This window comes from Coregonus clupeaformis, chromosome 17 (genome assembly GCF_020615455.1).
Source record: "Coregonus clupeaformis isolate EN_2021a chromosome 17, ASM2061545v1, whole genome shotgun sequence".
Lineage (NCBI taxonomy): Eukaryota > Metazoa > Chordata > Actinopteri > Salmoniformes > Salmonidae > Coregonus > Coregonus clupeaformis.
This window is the reverse complement of record NC_059208.1, coordinates 19,586,434-19,608,373: the sequence shown is the minus strand read 5'-3', so window position 1 is coordinate 19,608,373 and position 21,940 is coordinate 19,586,434. Positions and strand designations below refer to the sequence as shown.

The 21,940-nt window shown below is 47.8% G+C and overlaps 1 protein-coding gene across 1 annotated transcript; it reads right to left on the bottom strand.

Annotated features, from left to right (window-relative positions):
- Positions 1 to 958: 958 nt before the first annotated feature.
- ice1 (KIAA0947-like (H. sapiens)) lies at positions 959 to 21,599 on the bottom strand. Its single transcript, XM_045226138.1, has 20 exons — positions 21,379 to 21,599; positions 21,203 to 21,261; positions 18,876 to 18,987; positions 18,067 to 18,140; positions 17,935 to 17,972; positions 17,729 to 17,811; positions 17,526 to 17,602; positions 17,368 to 17,405; positions 17,051 to 17,133; positions 12,187 to 12,223; positions 12,024 to 12,080; positions 11,234 to 11,299; positions 9,299 to 11,134; positions 6,944 to 8,880; positions 6,300 to 6,468; positions 5,628 to 5,788; positions 5,235 to 5,425; positions 4,352 to 4,497; positions 4,154 to 4,252; positions 959 to 1,628 (listed from the first exon to the last, which is right to left on the bottom strand). The coding sequence occupies exons 1-20, from the start codon at positions 21,466 to 21,468 to the stop codon at positions 1,447 to 1,449; spliced, it is 5,535 nt and encodes a 1,844-aa protein (XP_045082073.1). The 5' UTR covers positions 21,469 to 21,599; the 3' UTR covers positions 959 to 1,446.
- Between the last annotated feature and the right edge of the window lie 341 nt (positions 21,600 to 21,940).

Genomic DNA, 21,940 nt, shown 5'->3' with positions numbered 1-21,940 from the left:
TCCCCATCACCAAGTAACATTCTGGAGTATGTTGTCGATCACTAGCAGCACCATCACCTAGTAACATTCTGAGTATGTTGTATATCACTAGCAGCACCATCACCAAGTAACATTCTAAGTATGTTGTCTATCACTAGCAGCACCATCACCAGGTAACATTCTGAGTATGTTGTCGATTACTAGCAGCACCATCACCAAGTAACATTCTGAGTATGTTGTATATCACTAGCAGCACCATCACCAAGTAACATTCTGAGTATGTTGTCGATCACTAGCAGCACCATCACCTAGTAACATTCCGAGTATGTTGTCTATCACTAGCAGCACCATCACCTAGTAACATTCTGAGTATGCTGTCGATCACTAGCAGCACCATCACCAAGTAACATTCTGAGTATGTTGTCTATCACTAGCAGCACCATCACCTAGTAAAATTCTGAGTATGTTGTCGATCACTAGCAGCACCATCACCTAGTAACATTCTGAGTATGTTGTCGATCACTAGCAGCACCATCACCAAGTAACATTCTGAGTATGTTGTCTATCACTAGCAGCACCATCACCAAGTAACATTCTGAGTATGTTGTCGATCACTAGCAGCACCATCACCAAGTAACATTCTGAGTATGTGTAAAGGTACTTGGTAAATAAAGGATTCTGAAAATAACAAGTTTGCTTTTTTTAACGAAATCTCTATTTTTGATGTAAATTGCCAGTAATAGAATAGTTCAGACTGTTGGTTTTTCCATGTGTGATCACCATGGCTACGCTTTCTATCACCACTATGGGAAGGAGAAAGCACATGCTTCTTCCCACTATCCCCATTTAGTTTGACTGGTCAGTAATAATGACCTTCTAAAGGTCAAGGCAGAGCAGTGGCATGGATGAATGAATGGATGGATGGACAATGGGGAGAAGTAGAGCAGACTTCCATGAAGACAATAAATGGATCATATTATAAACGAGGCTTACTGCTTAGATTTTAATGTGTAAAATTAAATAGAAATAGGCTCTGTAACAGTGAATATTTACAAAAGTAGGACATTTATCTTGTATACACTGATTTTCACAAAATGGGATCTGAACATCATATTTACAATGGTCGTGCTTAACACGAAAATGAAAAATATATTCCAAGAACTGAATCAGAAAACCAAACAAAAACATCAAGGGGAACAGAAGGTGATGTTTAAATCAGAGAGACCAACATGATGATTTAACCAACAGCTAAATAATATGGACATTAAAACCAGTCACTGAGGGGTTCAGTCCACAACAGGGTCTAAAAGGTATGGATAGGTAACAGCAATATGGAAGCTGCTTCACCTTGCCCTCTGATAGCCAATCGGTGACATTCTTGGACCTATAAAATCCTTTCAGATCTGTACAAGTGGCAAGGAACTAGGGGTTAGGGGTGTGGTGGGATTAAGGACTAGGGATTAGGAGCTAGGGTTTGATGTGTCGGCAGAGCGAGGCGATCTGTGTGATGCAACTGGTGACAGCGGGGGGGACGGGCTGGGTGGTCTCTCCTCGCCATGACGCCAGCGCAGCCAGGGCCTCCTTGGGGTTGCTAGGCGACAGGTCATAGACAGTGTAGACAGCTGCCAGCTGGACCTCCCAGGGAACACCTGGAAATGACATCACAGAGACTCATTGGTTGGCCATCTGTCCAATACAGACACACAGATCTGTCCAGTCTCATCTCAGCAGAATTACTTTTGATTTTTTTTTTTTTTTGAAGGGTTATGGTTACAGGTACAGGTATAACATTAGAAGGGTTAGAGTTACAGCTTTTACATTTTGCGTGAAATAGAAATTGTGTGAGCAATAATAGAACCAAAGAGTCGTTTCCATTGTTTAAGAGACCACCTCTATCAGGCCAATAGGAGAGACCATATTATATTGTTTAATGGATATATCAGTGACCAATAGGAGACACCATATTATATTGTTTAAGGGATATATATCAGTGACCAATAGGAGAGACCATATTATATTGTTTAAGGGATATATCAGTGACCAATAGGAGAGACCATATGTGACTCGTTTCAGGAAACTAGGCGTACAGTGCTTTCGGAAAGTATTCATACCCCTCGACTTTCGCTATACACCAAGTCACTTGGCTCTGTCATATCCTCACATGGCCTCTCCTATCATTGCTACGCAGACAACACACAACTAATCTTCTCTTTTCCCCCTTCTGATAACCAGGTGGCGAATCGCATCTCTGCATGTCTGGCAGACATATCAGTGTGGATGACGGATCACCACCTCAAGCTGAACCTCGGCAAGACGGAGATGCTCTTCCTCCCGGGGAAGGACTGCCCGTTCCATGATCTCGCCATCACGGTTGACAACTCCGTTGTGTCCTCCTCCCAGAGTGCGAAGAGCCTTGGGGTGACCCTGGACAACACCCTGTCGTTCTCCGCTAACATCAAGGCGGTGACCCGATCCTGTAGTTTCATGCTCTACAACATTCGGAGAGTACGACCCTGCCTTACACAGGAAGCGGCACAGGTCCTAATCCAGGCACTTGTCATCTCCCGTCTGGATTACTGCAACTCGCTGTTGGCTGGGCTCCCTGCCTGTGCCATTAAACCCCTACAACTCATCCAGAATGCCGCAGCCCGTCTGGTGTTCAACCTTCCCAAGTTCTCTCACGTCACCCCGCTCCTCCGCACACTCCACTGGCTTCCAGTTGAAGCTCGCATCTGCTACAAGACCATGGTGCTTGCCTAAGGAGCTGTGAGGGGAACGGCACCTCCATACCGTCAGGCTCTGATCAGTCCCTACACCCAAACGAGGGCATTGCGTTCATCCACCTCTGGCCTGCTGGCCCCACTACCTCTGCGGAAGCACAGTTCCCGCTCAGCCCAGTCAAAACTGTTCGCTGCTCTGGCACCCCGATGGTGGAAGAAGCTCCCTCACGACGCCAGGACAGCAGAGTCACTCACCACCTTCCGGAGACACTTGAAACCCCACCTCTTTAAGGAATACCTGGGATAGGATAAAGTAATCCTTCTACCCCCCCCTTACCCCACCCCCCTAAAAAATAAAAAAAGACAACAAAATAAAAATATATTGTAAAGCGGTTATCCCACTGGCTATAAGGTGAATGCACCAATTTTTAAGTCGCTCTGGATAAGAGCGTCTGCTAAATGACGTAAATGTAAATGTAAATGAACGATGCTGAATGGGTGTAGACAAAGAAGAGCTCTCCAGTAGGTGTACCAAAACATTCAAGGAACATTTTCTCAAAAGTGAGGTTACAAGCTTATCAACTTTCAAAGCAAAATTACTTCCCCATTGTTCCTCAACTGTAGTGTATGATATACCATTTTCTAGCTCTGAGTCTCTACTTTTATCCAATGTAAAAAACACCATTTCAAATGTTGCTACATAAGACCGAATTGAGGCGGTCGGTCACATATTTCTCTCTATACTCAGCCAGGGGGCAGACCAATCATGTCTAAACCAATTTAAGACGGGGCGAAATGCTAGTGCCTGGAAATACAATTTAAAGTTTGGTACGGATAGTCCTCCTACGTCTTTCCCTCTTTGTAAGTTTATTAATTTTAACCCGGGATCGTTTACCTTGCCATATACATTTTGAAACCGCACTTTGAATTGTATCCCAATATCCAGAAGGGAGAGACAAGGGAAGCATTGAACTGCACAAATTCAGTCGTGGCAGTATATTCATCTTGACAATAGATATTCTGCCGGTTAAAGCCACTGGGATGGTAGTCCATCTGAGTAAAACTACCGATGATATATATATATTTTTTTTTAGTCATTTATCAGATGCTCTTATCCAGAGCGACTTACAGTTAGTGAGTGCATACATTATTTTTAAATTTTATTTTTCATACTGGCCCCCCGTGGGAAACGAACCCACAACCCTGGCGTTGCAAACGTCATGCTCTACCAACTGAGCTACATCCCTGCCGGCCATTCCCTCCCCTACCCTGGACGACGCTGGGCCAATTGTGCGCCGCCCCATGGGTCTCCCGGTCGCGGCAGGCTACGACAGAGCCTGGATTCGAACCAGGATCTCTAGTGGCACAGCTAGCACTGCGATGCAGTGCCTTAGACCACTGCGCCACTCGGATATATATAAGATGAACCATTCAGAACCTTTACAGTAGATTACCTTCCGACTGTCCATGTCTGGCAAATGTGTTGATGACACTGGCAATGTTCTTCACAGACGAGCTGCATCTCTCCTTTATTCCAAGCTGCCCAAGGCGCCCTACGAGGAGGTTCTCATAGTTAGACTTCATTGGTCAGTACAGATCATATCAAGTGTTTCATAAAACAATTATACACAACAACCACCACCACCACCCACCTATGAGTCTGAGGACTGCAGCCACAGTGACATCCTGGACGGGTGTCTGTCCTGATCTGGGATGGGTCACAGTGACATCCTGGACGGGTGTCTGTCCTGATCTGGGCTGGGTCACCCAGGAGTTCATCATGGGCCACAGCTCTTTACTTTAAAACAGATAAATAAAGAACTAAACAGTTAAGGCCATGATTCACTGACTGATATGGTGATACATACACTACCCAACATACTGTTTCTACTGTGTTCAGTTTGTCATGTTGCCTCAATATCCACTGCAGTGTGCTAGCCATGCTAATCCAAGCCTATGTTAAAGATGTACTATGCAGAAATCGCGCCGCCATTTCCTGGTTGCTAACATTCTAAAAAGTTTGCTTAATTTCTGTGACAAAACAAGCATGGTGTAGAGAATCATTGTACCATCCAAATCGCTGTGAAATACATTTTCCATAACCAAAAATATAGTATTTTCAGCTGTTCGAAGCTGGTGTACAAAACCGAAAGTAAAAGACGCAAAAATGAAACTTAAGACCGGAAGCATAGAAAGAGCGCACATAGAACAGATCTACCGCTTCTTAGACTTGCTTTCAATGAGAATGACAGATCGGTAACTCACATTTCTATGTGAATTTGGTCGGGTCTGCAGTTTAAATCAATGGGGCTAACTGGCTGAGTTAGCTACTTAAATTATTATCTAACCATCCAATGCTTTACAAAATTATTTTTAGGTTGTTTTTACATGCTGACTAGCTAGATTCATATCTAGCTGGATGGTCATAATGACATTAAGAGTTTGCTAAATGTTTTTTCTTCATTGTTTGTTAGCTGATGAATTTCAGTCCAGCTGTGGCAGTCAACAACAAGCAATAGGAGGCCTGTTTTGTACCTCAGTAGGTTGTCATGGGTCCACTTCCAGCGTGTATGAGAGCAGAGCAGCTCCAGGGTGAAGATGTGTTGCCAGGCAACAGGGTTCAGGTCCTCTCCCTGTCGGGGGTGTTTCTGGAAGGTCATCTCAGCTGCAGCTCTGACGGACATCAACGTGCAGGAAACCAACTGATCCAAGTCACTAGGAGGACTCTGGGGACACAGACATTGCATGAAGTCAAAACCCAGCAAGCTTCACAATACACATACAGGAAATGGCCAGGCATTGCCTTCTCAGTGGCAGAATACTGACAACTCTTCCCTCTGTTAATGGATCAAACAGTGGAGAACAACAGACAACAGTAAAGCCATAACCCATTCATGCCCACAGAACAACATTACAGAGATGCCATACCTTCTCCCATCCCAGGTAAGCAGTTAGGCAGTGGAGCACCTCTCCTTGTGCTTTGGCCTTGGTGACCGTGTGTATGGCCTGACACACTATAGTCCTGCAGGAGAACACGTTGGGCCACGTCGTCACCATGAACAGAACCAGCTTGGTTGACTCAGGGAAATCTGTGGCGAAGGAAAACAACATAAACTAAGTCAACTCAAGCTGTGAAGTCACGTGATGTCAGTCACCTCAAGCTGTGAAGTAACGTGATATCAGTCAACTCAAGCTGTGAAGTCACGTGATGTCAGTCACCTCAAGCTGTGAAGTCACGTGATGTCAGTCAACTTAAGCTGTGAAGTCACGTGATGTCAGTAACCTCAAGCTGTGAAGTCACGTGATGTCAGTCAACTCAAGCTGTGAAGTCACGTGATGTCAGTCAACTCAAGCTGTGAAGTCACGTGATGTCAGTCAACTCAAGCTGTGAAGTCACGTGATGTCAGTCAACTCAAGCTGTGAAGTCACGTGATGTCAGTCAACTCAAGCTGTGAAGTCACGTGATGTCAGTCAACTCAAGCTGTGAAGTCACGTGATGTCAGTCAACTCAAGCTGTGAAGTCACGTGATGTCAGTCAACTCAAGCTGTGAAGTCACGTGATGTTTGTCTATAAGGATGCTGTAGGCCAGGATGTGTTACCTTCTATAAGGATGCTGTAGGCCAGGATATGTGCTCTGTCCCAATCCCTCCTCTGTCGGCACAGAGCAGTGTAGACTCGAACCAGAGCCTGGAGGTGAGAGCCACTCAGCTCAGTCCTCTCAGTCTTCAGCTTAGTCAGCATCACTGACATCAGATCATCTGCCAGAGGCTGACAAGTCACAGGACAACCATGTACCAATGATTCAAAGGACAACCATGTAAGAGGTGTTTAGGTCTACAAATTAAAGGGATACTTCGGGATTTTGGCAATGATTTTCCCCAGAGTCAGATGAACTTGTAAATACAATGTGTGTGTCTCTGCGTCCAGTATGAAAGAAGTTTGAGGTAGTTTTGTGTGCCAATGCTAACTAGCATTAGCACAATGACTGGAAGTCTATGGTCTATGGTATCTGCTAGCAGATACCATAGACTTCTAGTCATTGCGCTAACGCTAGTTAGCTATTGTGCTAGAGCTAGTTAGCAACTTCCTTCAAACTGCACGGAGAGACATAATGGTGTCCACGAGTTCATCTGACTCTGGGGAAGTAGATAAAGGGTTGCCTCATTGCCAAAATCCCGAAGCATCTCTTTAAAGACACTAAGATAAATACGTAGACTACTAGACAAAGCTGTAGGTGACTAACCTGATTGTTTGAGAACTCAGAGAGGACCTCCTTCTCCTCATCGCGTAACACAGGCTTCCTAGACATATTCCCAACAAACAGGTGACTCTTGATGACAGGCAACAGGTCAAAACACTGGGCTGCTATCTTCTCTAAGGCCTGGGATATGGAGGCTTTGACTGCTGGTTTCCCAACCACTTTCTCCTTCTCTGTAGGCTGTGAAGTACTCCCGTGTTGAGGTTTCCTGAGTACTGGGTCTGGACTGGCTGATGCTGTGGAGGACATCCCCTTAGCAGCAGGGCTGGCTGTTGCTCCAGCAGGGCTGGGGGAGCAGTTATCCAGCCTCAGCCTTTTGGCACTCTTTGGTAGAAGCATGTTGACTCCACTTCGCTTCCCTCTTTGCTCCGTTTTGGTGAAAGCCGTGGACGAGGAGTTGATGGTTTTGAAGCCAGATATCTGACTGACAGAGCTGGAGGGTGTTGTCCCCGTCTCAGCAGCAGACATACAGAGGTTTCCTCTGAGAATACTGAGAGTCCGAGCACGGGCGGAGAGTTCTGGATACATGCTGTCTAGAATCCTCATGGAGTTCTCCTGGGCGGGACTAGTGGAGGAGGAGGAGGAGCTGAAGGCAGGAAGTCTCCCTGGAACAGGAACGGCATGTTTAGGAGTGGCTGAACCAAACTGCAGTGGTGAGGAAGGGGCTTCAGTTGCTGGCGGAGGAGTAGTTAGAGACGGGGAGCTCAACATCTGACCATCAGGTGCTGTTTGGGACCCCACAGGGGAAACAGGCCCTTCCATTGGTGAGGGAAAGGACAGTTTACCAATCACCTGTCTTGGATTGCCAGGTTTTACCGGTCTTGGAGGAGTTACAGTGAGAGGCATAAGAAGAGGGGGTAGTGGAGGACCCATTTCAAAGCGAACCTTCCCAATAGGAACTTTCCCTGTAGGTTCTGGGGAGCGGCCCACAGGCAAGGCTGCTGTACTGATCCCTTCTCCTCTCATGTCAGGGCTGAGTCTTTCAATGATAACTTTACATGAAAGGACAGCCGTTTGCTGGCCTTCTCTGGGAGCGGCACCGTCTCTGGGAGCGGCACCGTCTCTGGGAGCGGCACCGTCTCTGGGAGCGGCACCGTCTCTGGGAGCGGCACCGTCTCTGGGAGCGGCACCGTCTCTGGGAGCGGCACCGTCTCTGGGAGCGGCACCGTCTCTGGGAGCGGCACCGTCTCTGGGAGCGGCACCGTCTCTGGGAGCGGCACCGTCTTTCACTGAGCTGGTTTGGACTGTGTTTGATCTAACAAGACTCTTCCTGACACGCCCACTTCTAGTACTGATCATCTTAGTCTGGTCATTTCCACTTGGTTTCTCAGACCCTTCATCTGTCAGCTGGGACTCAGATGCTGACTCAGACCCATCATCTGTCAGCTGGGACTCAGAGATGCAGTCTGTGGTTGTAGGATTCTTACTGTCAGCGTTCATATCCTGGTGATGTAGAACATGGACTGGGCGATCACCATCTTTCAGCATCCCGTTGTTCAAAGGCTCCTTACTCTGTAGCTCTGTAGGAGACTGTGGATTCCTAACATCTGACCCTGGGTCTAAAGCATCTTTCTTTACATTCATCTTCTTCAGTTCTGTACCAGATCTCAGGAGCTTCACCTTCACAACAGGGGAAAGACATACAGGACTATCTAAATTCTTGCATACTTTATGGTCTTTGCTACTCTGAGCGTTGCGTTTTGTTGCCTGGATATCTTCATGGGGTCCAGATGTTATAGTAAAGTTCTCTACATTCTTTACAGAGTTGATTAAACTGTCAGTAGAGACGTGGACACCAGATTGTGGCAGAGGTGCCAGAGACTTCTGTTCAAATGATGATTCCTCTGCCCCAGAGGAATGCCCCGACCTATGCTCCTTCAGTGCTTCTGTAGGATGACTGAGGGAGACCAGTGTTTCTGTAGGATGACTGGGGGAGACCAGTGCTTCTGCAGGATGACTGGGGGAGACCAGTTCTTCTGCAGGATGACTGGGGGAGACCAGTGCTTCTGTAGGATGACTGGGGGAGACCAGTGCTTCTGCAGGATGACTGGGGGAGACCAGTGCTTCTGCAGGATGACTGGGGGAGACCAGTGCTTCTGCAGGATGACTGGGGAGACCAGTGCTTCTGCAGGATGACTGGGGAGACCAGTGCTTCTGCAGGATGACTGGGGGAGACCAGTGCTTCTGCAGGATGACTGGGGGAGACCAGTGCTTCTGTAGGATGACTGGGGGAGACCAGTGCTTCTGCAGGATGACTGGGGGAGACCAGTGCTTCTGCAGGATGACTGGGGGAGACCAGTGCTTCTGTAGGATGACTGGGGGAGACCAGTGCTTCTGTAGGATGACTGGGGGAGACCAGTGCTTCTGCAGGATGACTGGGGGAGACCAGTGCTTCTGTAGGATGACTGGGGGAGACCAGTCCTTCTGCAGGATGACTGGGGGAGACACATGTTCTTACTGCATCACCAACCTGTTTCCAAGAGAAACCCCCTTCATTGTCTGAATCTGATTCCTTGCCTGTAAACAACTTGTCTTCTCTGCGGGGCCATGCTGGAGGAGCTGCTTTCTGATCAGTTGTTTTACATTGAGTGTTAGGAGCCCATTCAGTCAGTTGATCTGGACCAGCCACTGTCTCAGCAGAACACTCAACCAGAGGACTGGGTTCCAACTGTTTAGTGGTGGTTGTTTCAGACACGCTGGCCTCTCCTGACTGATCTTTAATGCTTTGTACTTTCTCTGAGTCCTCATGGTTGATGCTCCGACCCTCCAAGACACAGCCCTCATAACATGGGGCAGTCTCAATATCCATCTCTGTCATGTCTGGTGAGGAGTCCTCCATTTCTTCTCCTTGTGTCTGGGTGAGTGAGGACTGAAGGGTCCCAGTATGGACAGAGAGGTTGCCTGGAGGCTCTACTGAGTTTGGGAGATACTCTGTGGCTTTGGTAAAGGAAGGTAGATAACCAGAGGAGCTTTGACTCTCTCCTGAAGGGGACTGGATGGTTTCAGCAGCTGGTTCTACCTGCATGTCTTCCTGTTCACAGACAGCCACGCTGTTCCTCTCTCTCTCTACTGAGGTCCCTGTGGCCAGATCAGGGCTTTCTCTACGAGTAGAATGAGTTAGTTCCGCTGAGGAGTCTGCAGGCTGTTGTCCTGCCAACCTAAGGGCCATCTGATTGGCTGGTTCAGGTTGCTGTCCTACTGTCTGATTGGCTGGTCCTGTAATGTAGATAGAGTGGTTTCTGTTCTCTAGTGGAGATCTGGTCTCTCCAGCTCCTAACTCCAAGACATCATCCAACCTCTCCTGAGCTGAGGAGCAGGGTATGGGGGAGAGGACAGGGGGCAGTGGCTTGAACCAGTCCAGGATCTCCTCAACTGTTCTTCTATGTTTACGGCCTAAGTCACTGTTCCTGCTGGGTCCATGGCCTGGCTGGTCACTGTTCCTGCTGGGTCCATGGACTGGCTGGTCACTGTTCCTGCTGGGTCCATGGACTGGCTGGTCACTGTTCCTGCTGGGTCCATGGACTGGCTGGTCACTGTTCCTGCTGGGTCCATGGACTGGCTGGTCACTGTTCCTGCTGGGTCCATGGACTGGCTGGTCACTGTTCCTGCTGGGTCCATGGCCTGGCTGGTCACTGTTCCTGCTGGGTCCATGGCCTGGCTGGTTACTGATCCTGCTGGGTCCATGGTCTGGCTGGTCACTGATCCTGCTGGGTCCATGGTCTGGCTGGTCACTGATCCTGCTGGGTCCATGGACTGGCTGGTCACCGATCCTGCTGGGTCCATGGACTGGCTGATCACTGATCCTGCTGGGTCCATGGTCTGGCTGGTCACTGATCCTGCTGGGTCCATGGACTGGCTGGTCACCGATCCTGCTGGGTCCATGGTCTGGCTGGTCACTGTTCCTGCTGGGTCCATGGTCTGGCTGGTCACTGATCCTGCGGAGTCCATGGACTGGCTGGTCACTGTTCCTGCTGGGTCCATGGTCTGGCTGGTCACTGATCCTGCGGAGTCCATGGACTGGCTGGTCACCGATCCTGCTGGGTCCATGAACTGGCTGGTCACCGATCCTGCTGGGTCCATGGCCCGGGTCATTGATCCTGCTGGGTCCATGGCCCGGGTCATTGATCCTGCTGGGTCCATGGTCTGGCTGGTCACTGATCCTGCTGGGTCCACGGCCTGTGGGAGAGACAGACAGAGCGATATGATGATGTTCTGGTCTGTTGTAACAAGGGGAGGTCCATTATGTCATCATCACAATGCGTCCTGAATACATACCAGGGAGGTGTGATGAGGGAGGATCTACACACACCCACAGATCCTCCAGCAGCCTCCGGACCTTCTCTGTAAAACACACCGTCGTATCAACACTGTAGTACTACACCTACACTACAGGTCAAAGGTTTTAGAACACCTACTCAATCAACGGTTTTTCTTTTCAGCATGGCTGCCACAGCATTCTGCAGCGATACGCCATCCCATCTGGTTTAGGCTTAGTGGGACTCATTTGTTTTTCAACAGGACAATGACCCAACACACCTCCAGGCTGTGTAAGGGCTATTTGACCAAGAAGGAGAGTGATGGAGTGCTGCATCAGATGACTTGGCCTCCACAATCCCCCGACCTCAACCCAATTGAGATGGTTTGGCATGAGTTGGACCGCAGAGTGAAGGAAAAGCAGCCAACAAGTACTCAGCATATATGGGAAGTCCTTCAAGACTGTTGGAAAAGCATTCCAGGTGAAGCTGGTTGAGAGAATGCCAAGAGTGTGCAAAGCTGTCATCAAGGCAAAGGGTGGCTATTTGAAGAATCAAATATAAAATATATTTTGATTTGTTTAACACTTGTTTTTTTGGTTACTACATGATTCCATATGTGTTATTTCATAGTTTTGATTTCTTCACTATTATTCTACAATGTAGAAAATAGTAAAACTAAAGAAAAACCCTTGAATGAGTAGGTGTTCTAAAACTTTTGACCGGTAGTGTACATCTGTTCAATAAATCATACAACCATTGAGCAAAATTGTGTGTGGTATCAACTTTAAAAAACCTATATAAAAACCTACCTTTATCAACCTTCGTTTCTTCAGGTGCCGTTGCTTGAGTTGATGTACTCTTTAATACTGAACAGAGACATGATTGGACTTAACAAATGCTGTGATATAATACCAATACTAATAATACTACTACTATTAATGATAATAATAATGCTATGAACAGCAGTGTTACCTTTATTCTTCTCAGTCTCCAGTTTCTCTAGTCGTTCCTGGAATAGAAAGAGGGTCCAATCAGACAGTCTCAAACGCTTTACAGTTGTTATTACAGCCAACCAGACAGTCTCAAACACTCTACAACAGTGGTCACCAACCTTTTCTGAGTCAAGATCACTTTCGGAGTCAGAATGCAAGCCGAAATCTACCGCTCAGATTATGGTTAAACATGACTTTAAAAAAAGTAAGCCTATGCAACATTAACCAATTAAAACAGTTCTGTAGCAATGAGGTTTGTGTAGTAGGCTATAGGGCCAATACATTATAACTGCATATTGGCTACGCTTGACTTGCCCTTCCAATGTTGTTGTTCTCAGACCATTTAGAAAACATATTTAAAAGTGTAGGTAACTTGGTAGAACTGGTAGTAGATCATGTGTTGTATTACTTGTGAGGAACAGCTGACGGAATATAATAATATGCTTTTTATTTTACTGGTCTGATGGTCAGTCTGAGAGGAGGAGTAGTGGTGAGGCTGACTGATGGTCTGATGGTCAGTCTGAGAGGAGGAGTAGTGGTGAGGCTGACTGATGGTCTGATGGTCAGTCTGAGAGGAGGAGTAGTGGTGAGGCTGACTGATGGTCTGATGGTCAGTCTGAGGGGAGGAGTAGTGGTGAGGCTGACTGATGGTCTGATGGTCAGTCTGAGAGGAGGAGTAGTGGTGAGGCTGACTGATGGTCTGATGGTCAGTCTGAGAGGAGGAGTAGTGGTGAGGCTGACTGATGGTCTGATGGTCAGTCTGAGAGGAGGAGTAGTGGTGAGGCTGACTGATGGTCTGATGGTCAGTCTGAGAGGAGGAGTAGTGGTGAGGCTGACTGATGGTCTGATGGTCAGTCTGAGAGGAGGAGTAGTGGTGAGGTTGACTGATGGTCTGATGGTCTGTCTGAGGGGAGGAGTAGTGGTGAGGCTGACTGATGGTCTGATGGTCAGTCTGAGGGGAGGAGTAGTGGTGAGGCTGACTGATGGTCTGATGGTCAGTCTGAGAGGAGGAGTAGTGGTGAGGCTGACTGATGGTCTGATGGTCTGTCTGAGGGGAGGAGTAGTGGTGAGGCTGACTGATGGTCTGATGGTCAGTCTGAGGGGAGGAGTAGTGGTGAGGCTGACTGATGGTCTGATGGTCAGTCTGAGAGGAGGAGTAGTGGTGAGGCTGACTGATGGTCTGATGGTCAGTCTGAGGGGAGGAGTAGTGGTGAGGCTGACTGATGGTCTGATGGTCAGTCTGAGAGGAGGAGTAGTGGTGAGGCTGACTGATGGTCTGATGGTCAGTCTGAGAGGAGGAGTAGTGGTGAGGTTGACTGACGGTCTGATGGTCAGTCTGAGAGGAGGAGGAGTGGTGAGGCTGACTGACAGTCTGAGAGGAGGAGTAGTGGTGAGGCTGACTGATGGTCTGATGGTCAGTCTTGAGGAGAGGAGTAGTGGTGAGGCTGACTGATGGTCTGATGGTCAGTCTGAGAGGAGGAGTAGTGGTGAGGTTGACTGATGGTCTGATGGTCAGTCTGAGAGGAGGAGTAGTGGTGAGGCTGACTGACGGTCTGATGGTCAGTCTGAGAGGAGGAGTAGTGGTGAGGCTGACTGATGGTCTGATGGTCTGTCTGAGGGGAGGAGTAGTGGTGAGGCTGACTGATGGTCTGATGGTCAGTCTGAGAGGAGGAGTAGTGGTGAGGCTGACTGATGGTCTGATGGTCAGACTGAGAGGAGGAGTAGTGGTGAGGCTGACTGATGGTCTGATGGTCAGTCTGAGAGGAGGGAGTAGTGGTGAGGCTGACTGATGGTCTGATGGTCAGTCTGAGAGGGAGGAGTAGTGGTGAGGCTGACTGATGGTCTGATGGTCAGTCTGAGAGGAGGAGTAGTGGTGAGGCTGACTGATGGTCTGATGGTCTGTCTGAGGGGAGGAGTAGTGGTGAGGCTGACTGACTGTCTGATGGTCAGTCAGAGGAGGAGTAGTGGTGAGGCTGACTGATGGTCTGATGGTCAGTCTGAGAGGAGGAGTAGTGGTGAGGCTGACTGACTGTCTGATGGTCAGTCAGAGGAGGAGTAGTGGTGAGGCTGACTGACTGTCTGATGGTCAGTCAGAGGAGGAGTAGTGGTGAGGCTGACTGATGGTCTGATGGTCAGTCTGAGAGGAGGAGTAGTGGTGAGGCTGACTGATGGTCTGATGGTCAGTCTGAGAGGAGGAGTAGTGGTGAGGTTGACTGATGGTCTGATGGTCAGTCTGAGAGGAGGAGTAGTGGTGAGGCTGACTGACGGTCTGATGGTCAGTCTGAGAGGAGGAGTAGTGGTGAGGCTGACTGATGGTCTGATGGTCAGTCTGAGGGGAGGAGTAGTGGTGAGGCTGACTGATCGTCAGTCTGAGGGAGGAGTAGTGGTGAGGCTGACTGATGGTCTGATGGTCAGTCTGAGAGGAGGAGTAGTGGTGAGGCTGACTGATGGTCTGATGGTCAGTCTGAGAGGAGGAGTAGTGGTGAGGCTGACTGATCGTCAGTCTGAGAGGAGGAGTAGTGGTGAGGCGGACTGATGGTCTAATGGTCAGTCTCAGAGGAGGAGTAGTGGTGAGGCTGACTGATGGTCTGATGGTCAGTCTGAGGGGAGGAGTAGTGGTGAGGCTGACTGATCGTCAGTCTGAGGGAGGAGTAGTGGTGAGGCTGACTGATGGTCTGATGGTCAGTCTGAGCAGAGGGAGGGAGCAGTGGTGAGGCTGACTGATGGTCTGTCTGAGGGGAGGAGTAGTGGTGAGGCTGACTGATGGTCTGATGGTCAGTCTGAGAGGAGGAGTAGTGGTGAGGTTGACTGATGGTCTGATGGTCTGTCTGAGGGGAGGAGTAGTGGTGAGGCTGACTGACGGTCTGATGGTCAGTCTGAGGGGAGGAGTAGTGGTGAGGTTGACTGATGGTCTGATGGTCAGTCTGAGGGGAGGAGTAGTGGTGAGGCTGACTGATGGTCTGATGGTCAGTCTGAGAGGAGGAGTAGTGGTGAGGCTGACTGACGGTCTGATGGTCAGTCTGAGGGAGGAGTAGTGGTGAGGCTGACTGACGGTCTGATGGTCAGTCTGATGGGAGGAGTAGTGGTGAGGCTGACTGACAGTCTGATGGTCAGTCTGAGGGGAGGAGTAGTGGTGAGGTTGACTGATGGTCTGATGGTCAGTCTGAGGGGAGGAGTAGTGGTGAGGTTGACTGATGGTCTGATGGTCAGTCTGAGAGGAGGAGTAGTGGTGAGGCTGACTGATGGTCTGATGGTCAGTCTGAGAGGAGGAGTAGTGGTGAGGCTGACTGATGGTCTGATGGTCAGTCTGAGAGGAGGAGTAGTGGTGAGGCTGACTGATGGTCTGATGGTCAGTCTGAGGGGAGGAGTAGTGGTGAGGTTGACTGATGGTCTGATGGTCAGTCTGAGAGGAGGAGTAGTGGTGAGGCTGACTGATGGTCTGATGGTCAGTCTGAGAGGAGGAGTAGTGGTGAGGCTGACTGATGGTCTAATGGTCTGTCTGAGGGGAGGAGTAGTGGTGAGGCTGACTGATGGTCTGATGGTCTGTCTGAGGGGAGGAGTAGTGGTGAGGCTGACTGATGGTCTGATGGTCAGTCAGAGGAGGAGTAGTGGTGAGGCTGACTGATGGTCTGATGGTCAGTCTGAGAGGAGGAGTAGTGGTGAGGCTGACTGATGGTCTGATGGTCAGTCTGAGAGGAGGAGTAGTGGTGAGGCTGACTGATGGTCTGATGGTCAGTCTGAGAGGAGGAGTAGTGGTGAGGCTGACTGATGGTCTGATGGTCAGTCAGAGGAGGAGTAGTGGTGAGGCTGACTGATGGTCTGATGGTCAGTCTGAGAGGAGGAGTAGTGGTGAGGCTGACTGATGGTCTGATGGTCAGTCTGAGGGAGGAGTAGTGGTGAGGCTGACTGATGGTCTGATGGTCAGTCTGAGGGAGGAGTAGTGGTGAGGCTGACTGATGGTCTGATGGTCAGTCTGAGGGGAGTAGTGGTGAGGCTGACTGATGGTCTGATGGTCAGTCTGAGGGGAGTAGTAGTGGTGAGGCTGACTGACGGTCTGATGGTCAGTCTGAGGGGAGGAGCAGCGGTGAGGCTGCATCTGGTCAGTCTGAGGGAGGGGAGGGAGGGAGGGAGCAGCGGTGAGGCTGCATCTGGTCAGTCTGAGGGGAGGGAGGGAGGGAGGGAGCAGCGGTGAGGCTGCATCTGGTCAGTCTGAGGGGGGAGGGAGGGAGCAGCGGTGAGGCTGCATCTGGTCATTCTGAGGGGAGGGAGGGAGGGAGGGAGCAGCGGTGAGGCTGCATCTGGTCAGTCTGAGGGGAGGGAGGGAGGGAGCAGCGGTGAGGCTGCATCTGGTCATTCTGAGGGGAGGGAGGGAGGGAGGGAGCAGCGGTGAGGCTGCATCTGGTCAGTCTGAGGGGGAGGAGGGAGGGAGCAGCGGTGAGGCTGCATCTGGTCATTCTGAGGGGGAGGGAGGGAGGGAGCAGCGGTGAGGCTGCATCTGGTCAGTCTGAGGGGAGGGAGGGAGGGAGCAGCGGTGAGGCTGCATCTGGTCATTCTGAGGGGAGGGAGGGAGGGAGGGAGCAGCGGTGAGGCTGCCTCTCACTCGACTCACTGTCCCTCCTCTCTCCCTCCCTCCCCTGAGAAAAGGGGACAGTCTTCCATCATATGGCGAAACTCAAATCACACTGCATTTCTACCTCATGCACCAATTCATGTTACTCCTATGACCAGAGAAAGTTAAATATTCCTTCATATTAAAAAAGACAAGCTGCTAATAATAACAACCCAAGCTTATCAGAACACTTTGCTGGTTGTAGCGTGAGTGGAAGTAGGGAGAACATGCAAACCTGAAGATGTACAAGGTTATTCTCCAGTAGAATCTTCTCTGTTTTCAGCCTGGTAATGTCATGCTCTTGCTTGAGTTTAGAATCTAAACAGAAGAACAACCCAGACACATCACCCATAAGATAAGGCAGGTCAGGCTGTATGACTACATCACACATCACCAATAAGATAAGGCAGGTCAGGCTGTATGACTACATCACACATCACCAATAAGATAAGGCAGGTCAGGCTGTATGACAGATCACAATAGGAATATTGAGCTTTTTTAGGTCATGCAAATTATGTTCACACAGACTAGAAAAATAATTGTTATAGCAACCTTGAAACAGTCCAAGTTGTTTTTCCAGGTTGTGTTTTCTGTTAGTGAAATAAGAAGGTAGAAACATGAGTACACCAACACCATGACTTAAACAATAAGTGTTTGTAATAAGTGTTTGGACGTGTGGTGGATGGTATCAGTGCTTGGTGAATCCTTACAGAACGGACGTCCTGGCGTTGTCCTCCTTTAACTGCTGCACTTCCTCTGCTACCTTCTGATATGCCTTCAACGACATCTGAGAGGATGAACACACATCAGTCATCACCTTATGGTTAAGTTCAGTGGGTTGAAACCATGCAGACAACATTGGATAACTGCTAGAATGAGGAGGATTTATTAGCCCGTTAGATAATATTGTTACCTGTGTTTTCAGCAGGTCTTTCTCCAGTGCCGTCTTCTCCTGCCTCAGCTGGACATTATCCAGGCTCTGCTTCTCTGTTGTCGCTTCATAATGAACAGGTCCACAGGAAAGACTGAGTTACATACATCAGACAGTAGACTCTTACAATGTGGGTATATCAGTGGTTGAGGGTTTACAGAAAGTAGAATTATAACCAGAGACAATACCTGCTACTGTTTTTAGCTGGTCCTCAAGTCTCTTCTTTCTAAGGATGAGAGAGAGAGAGAAGAGAGATTTAAGTCAGCGTAACAAGAACCAAAGAAAATGATGTAAATGTTGTTGACGAGAGAGGCTCTTACAAAGTCTCGGTGTTGTTCTGCTCCTTCAGCCTCTCCACCTCCTCGGAAAGCTGCTGGGACAACTTCTCAGAGCTCTACAGGACAGAAACACAACACTGTTAGAGCTCTACAGGACAGAAACACAACTCTGTTAGAGCTCTACAGGACAGAAACACAACTCTGTTAGAGCTCTACAGGACAGAAACAACTCTGTTAGAGCTCTGCAGGACAGAAACACAACTCTGTTAGAGCTCTACAGGACAGAAACAACTGTTAGAGCTCTACAGGATAGAAACAACTCTGTTAGAGCTCTGCAGGACAGAAACAACTCTGTTAGAGCTCTACAGGACAGAAACAACTCTGTTAGAGCTCTGCAGGACAGAAACAACTCTGTTAGAGCTCTGCAGGACAGAAACAACTCTGTTAGAGCTCTGCAGGACAGAAACAACTCTGTTAGAGCTCTGCAGGACAGAAACAACTCTGTTAGAGCTCTGCAGGACAGAAACAACTCTGTTAGAGCTCTACAGGACAGAAACAACTCTGTTAGAGCTCTACAGGATAGAAACACAACTCTGTTAGAGCTCTACAGGACAGAAACTCAACACTGTTAGAGCTCTACAGGACAGAAACTCAACACTGTTAGAGCTCTACAGGACAGAAACACAACTCTGTTAGAGCTCTACAGGACAGAAACACAACTCTGTTAGAGCTCTACAGGACAGAAACTCAACTCTGTTAGAGCTCTACAGGACAGAAACACAACTCTGTTAGAGCTCTGCAGGACACAACATTGTCATGATGAGTAGAATGGAGCATTTTCCATCTCTTACCTGCTTCGCCTCCAGCTCTGCCCGCATGACTTCGTACTCTGCATGCTGCTTTTCCAGAGAAGCTACTTTCAACTGCAGATCATCAAGTTGTATATGCAGCTTACTGGTCTCCCTGGAACAATGTTGTGTGACAGAAATAATGAATAACTTTGTTGCCAACCATTTATGTTTCCAAAAGATGTCAAATACTTTCAAAGCCATAGAAGAACATTTAGTAAAGAGGAACTAGAGAACTAATATTTCATACCTCTGGGATCTCTGAAGCTGTAAGCAAACTGTCAAGGAAAACACTTCAAATAATAATAATGCATTAAGCAGAGGTGTTGGGTCAGTATTTGAAAGGTTTTATCCAAGGCAGTCATGCGTGCATACATTTTACGTATGGGTGGTCCCGGGAATCGAACACACTATCCTAGCGTTGCAAGCGCCATGCTCTACCAACTGAGCTAGATGACCACTTCTAACAAGACTGATAGCAGTGCAACGGGGGTGGCAGGTAGCCTTGCGGATAGGCACGTTGGGCCAGTATCTGAAAGTTCGCTGGTTCGAATCCCCGAGCTGGCAAGGTGGGAAAAAAAATCTGTCTTTCTGCCCTTGAGCAAGGCAGTTAACCCCCAACACTAACTGCTCCCGGGTGCCGATGACGTGGATGTTGATTAAGGCAGCCCCCCCACACCTCTCTGGGTTCAGTAACCGACTAGGTATCCCCTTCTCTTACCAATACATCACCAGAGACTGTAACCCCATCACCAGATACAATACTGAAGAAGAGTCTGGTCGACCAATGTGTCAAACCTGGCCTTCGGTAGCAAATAGAAACTCCCTGCGCCTAGGCATTGGCTTAATCTACCAACCAATCATCTCCCACTGCCCCTTCCGCTGTACGTGTCTTCCATACATGTCTTACCTCCATTTGGAGACACGCCTCGCAGTCACGTGATTCCCAAAAATGTAATGATGACAAATACTTAACCTCAGTAAGGTCACTCCCATAGAATTCTAATGGTCACTCCCACTAAGGCCAACTCTGAATCGTTGATATCCCAGGCTTATATGCGCAATACCCTGCGGATGAGGTTAGTACAATACGTAATCACCTTTAACCTCTCATCCCACTGTAGCCAGTGAAGTTAACAAAACAGACGCTTGTTATGATTGTGTTATATTGTGATGATAGTGAGACGAGTGTCCTCTGTAGCTCAATTGGTAGAGCATGGCACTTGTAACGCCAGGGTAGTGGGTTCGATCCCCGGGACCACCCATATGTAAAAATGTATGCACGCAGGACTAATTCGCTTTGGATAAAAGCGTCTGCTAAATGGCATATTATTATTATTATTATTATTATTATACGAGTGAAGCAGTAAACAGTGGTCATCAGAACCAGAACACTGTTTGCTGTTCTGTTCATTCCAAGGGATGCACTGAAACATAATTAATGACTGAAGAGAGGCTGAAGAGCATGAATGACTGAAACCTAATAACTGAAGAGAGGATGAAGAGCATGAATTACTGAAACCTAATAACTGAAGAGAGGCTGAAGAGCATGAATGACTGAAACCTAATGACTGAAGAGAGGCTGAAGAGCATGAATGACTGAAACCTAATGACTGAAGAGAGGCTGAAGAGCATGAATGACTGAAACCTTAATAAACTTAAGAGAGTGAATGGACTTTTGAGTCACTATTGAAAGGATATCATCGCACTTCCCTTGATAGTCACTCAGCAAGTGACTGAAAAAAGTTCAACATATTACATTAGTAGCTTACTTTTTCTAAAACATACTAATCATTCACTCCAACTGTTACATTAAACATGTTAGGCCTAGCTAGATATCTGTTTTACATTGTCATTTTCGGTTCCAAAACACAGCTAGCTACATCAGATGAGTGTAGATAGAGTCTATGGGTCATATTTAGTCAAACCAGCCACCAGGTCAATGACAACACCGTTGCTGCTCTGTGAGATGTGTAGCCTACAGGCATATAGCTTTAATGTCGTGTCCGGTACCGTTTCCACACTGATGTTTATTGAGAACTGGAATGAAACTGTAATCAGAATTCTGACAATCCAAGTTTGTTTTCGACTTCCAGGAAACCAGATTACCGAGTTTGATTGAATAGCCCCCGCCCTGGGTATGTATGTAGTTAGCTATGTTTGATTGAATAGCCCCCGCCCTGAGTATGTATGTAGTTAGCTAGCTATGTTTGATTGATTAGTTCCCACCCTGAGTATATATGTATGTACGTGTGTAGCTAGCTATGTTTTAGGGACCTGTACAGTATCATCTCGTCACACATGTCTAATAACGTTACCTAGTTACTTACTCTGAGTCAATACTTTTCTGTTTCAAAGCCAGGAGAGCTGCCACATATTCGTTTAGGTTCTACAATGAGAGAGGGTGGATTGTCCGTCAGTATAGTTAGGTGAAATATTAGCTAACTATCTTTTATCCACGTTTGAAGCAAGTATACAACAGTAGCGATAACCTTTCTCAACCCACCTGGTGAAGCACAGTGCAGTTTTGACAGGCTCCAGTAGTTGCTTCCGATGCGATTCTTGCGATTTTAGAATGATTCTCCCCCGGCATCATGATAAGAAGTCACAGTTACTGCCCAATATGCCAAACTTGTAAAGCAAAAATATGTAAAAATAGAACTACAGACATTAAAAACACAAAAACTTGACAACAAATTCGGCATGACGCAAACGCACTGTCCCACGTTGACTCAGGACCCGAAATATAGACGGGGTTGTCTATAGAAATGCCGGTCTGAAAAAGTTACACCTTTGCATTTATATATATATATATATATATATATATATATATATATATATATATTCATGTTTTATTTTTATTTTATATTATTAACAACAAATCAATACAAAAAGTACATGGGGGAACACAAGTATATATAAAGAATATACAAAGGACAAGTGGGCTAGGGGTGGGGCTAGGGGGTACAATATCACATTACACAAGGACAAAGGACAGTTGGGCTAGGGCGGGGCTAGGGGGTACAATATTTTACTTTTTTTTTTTACATTTTACGTCATTTAGCAGA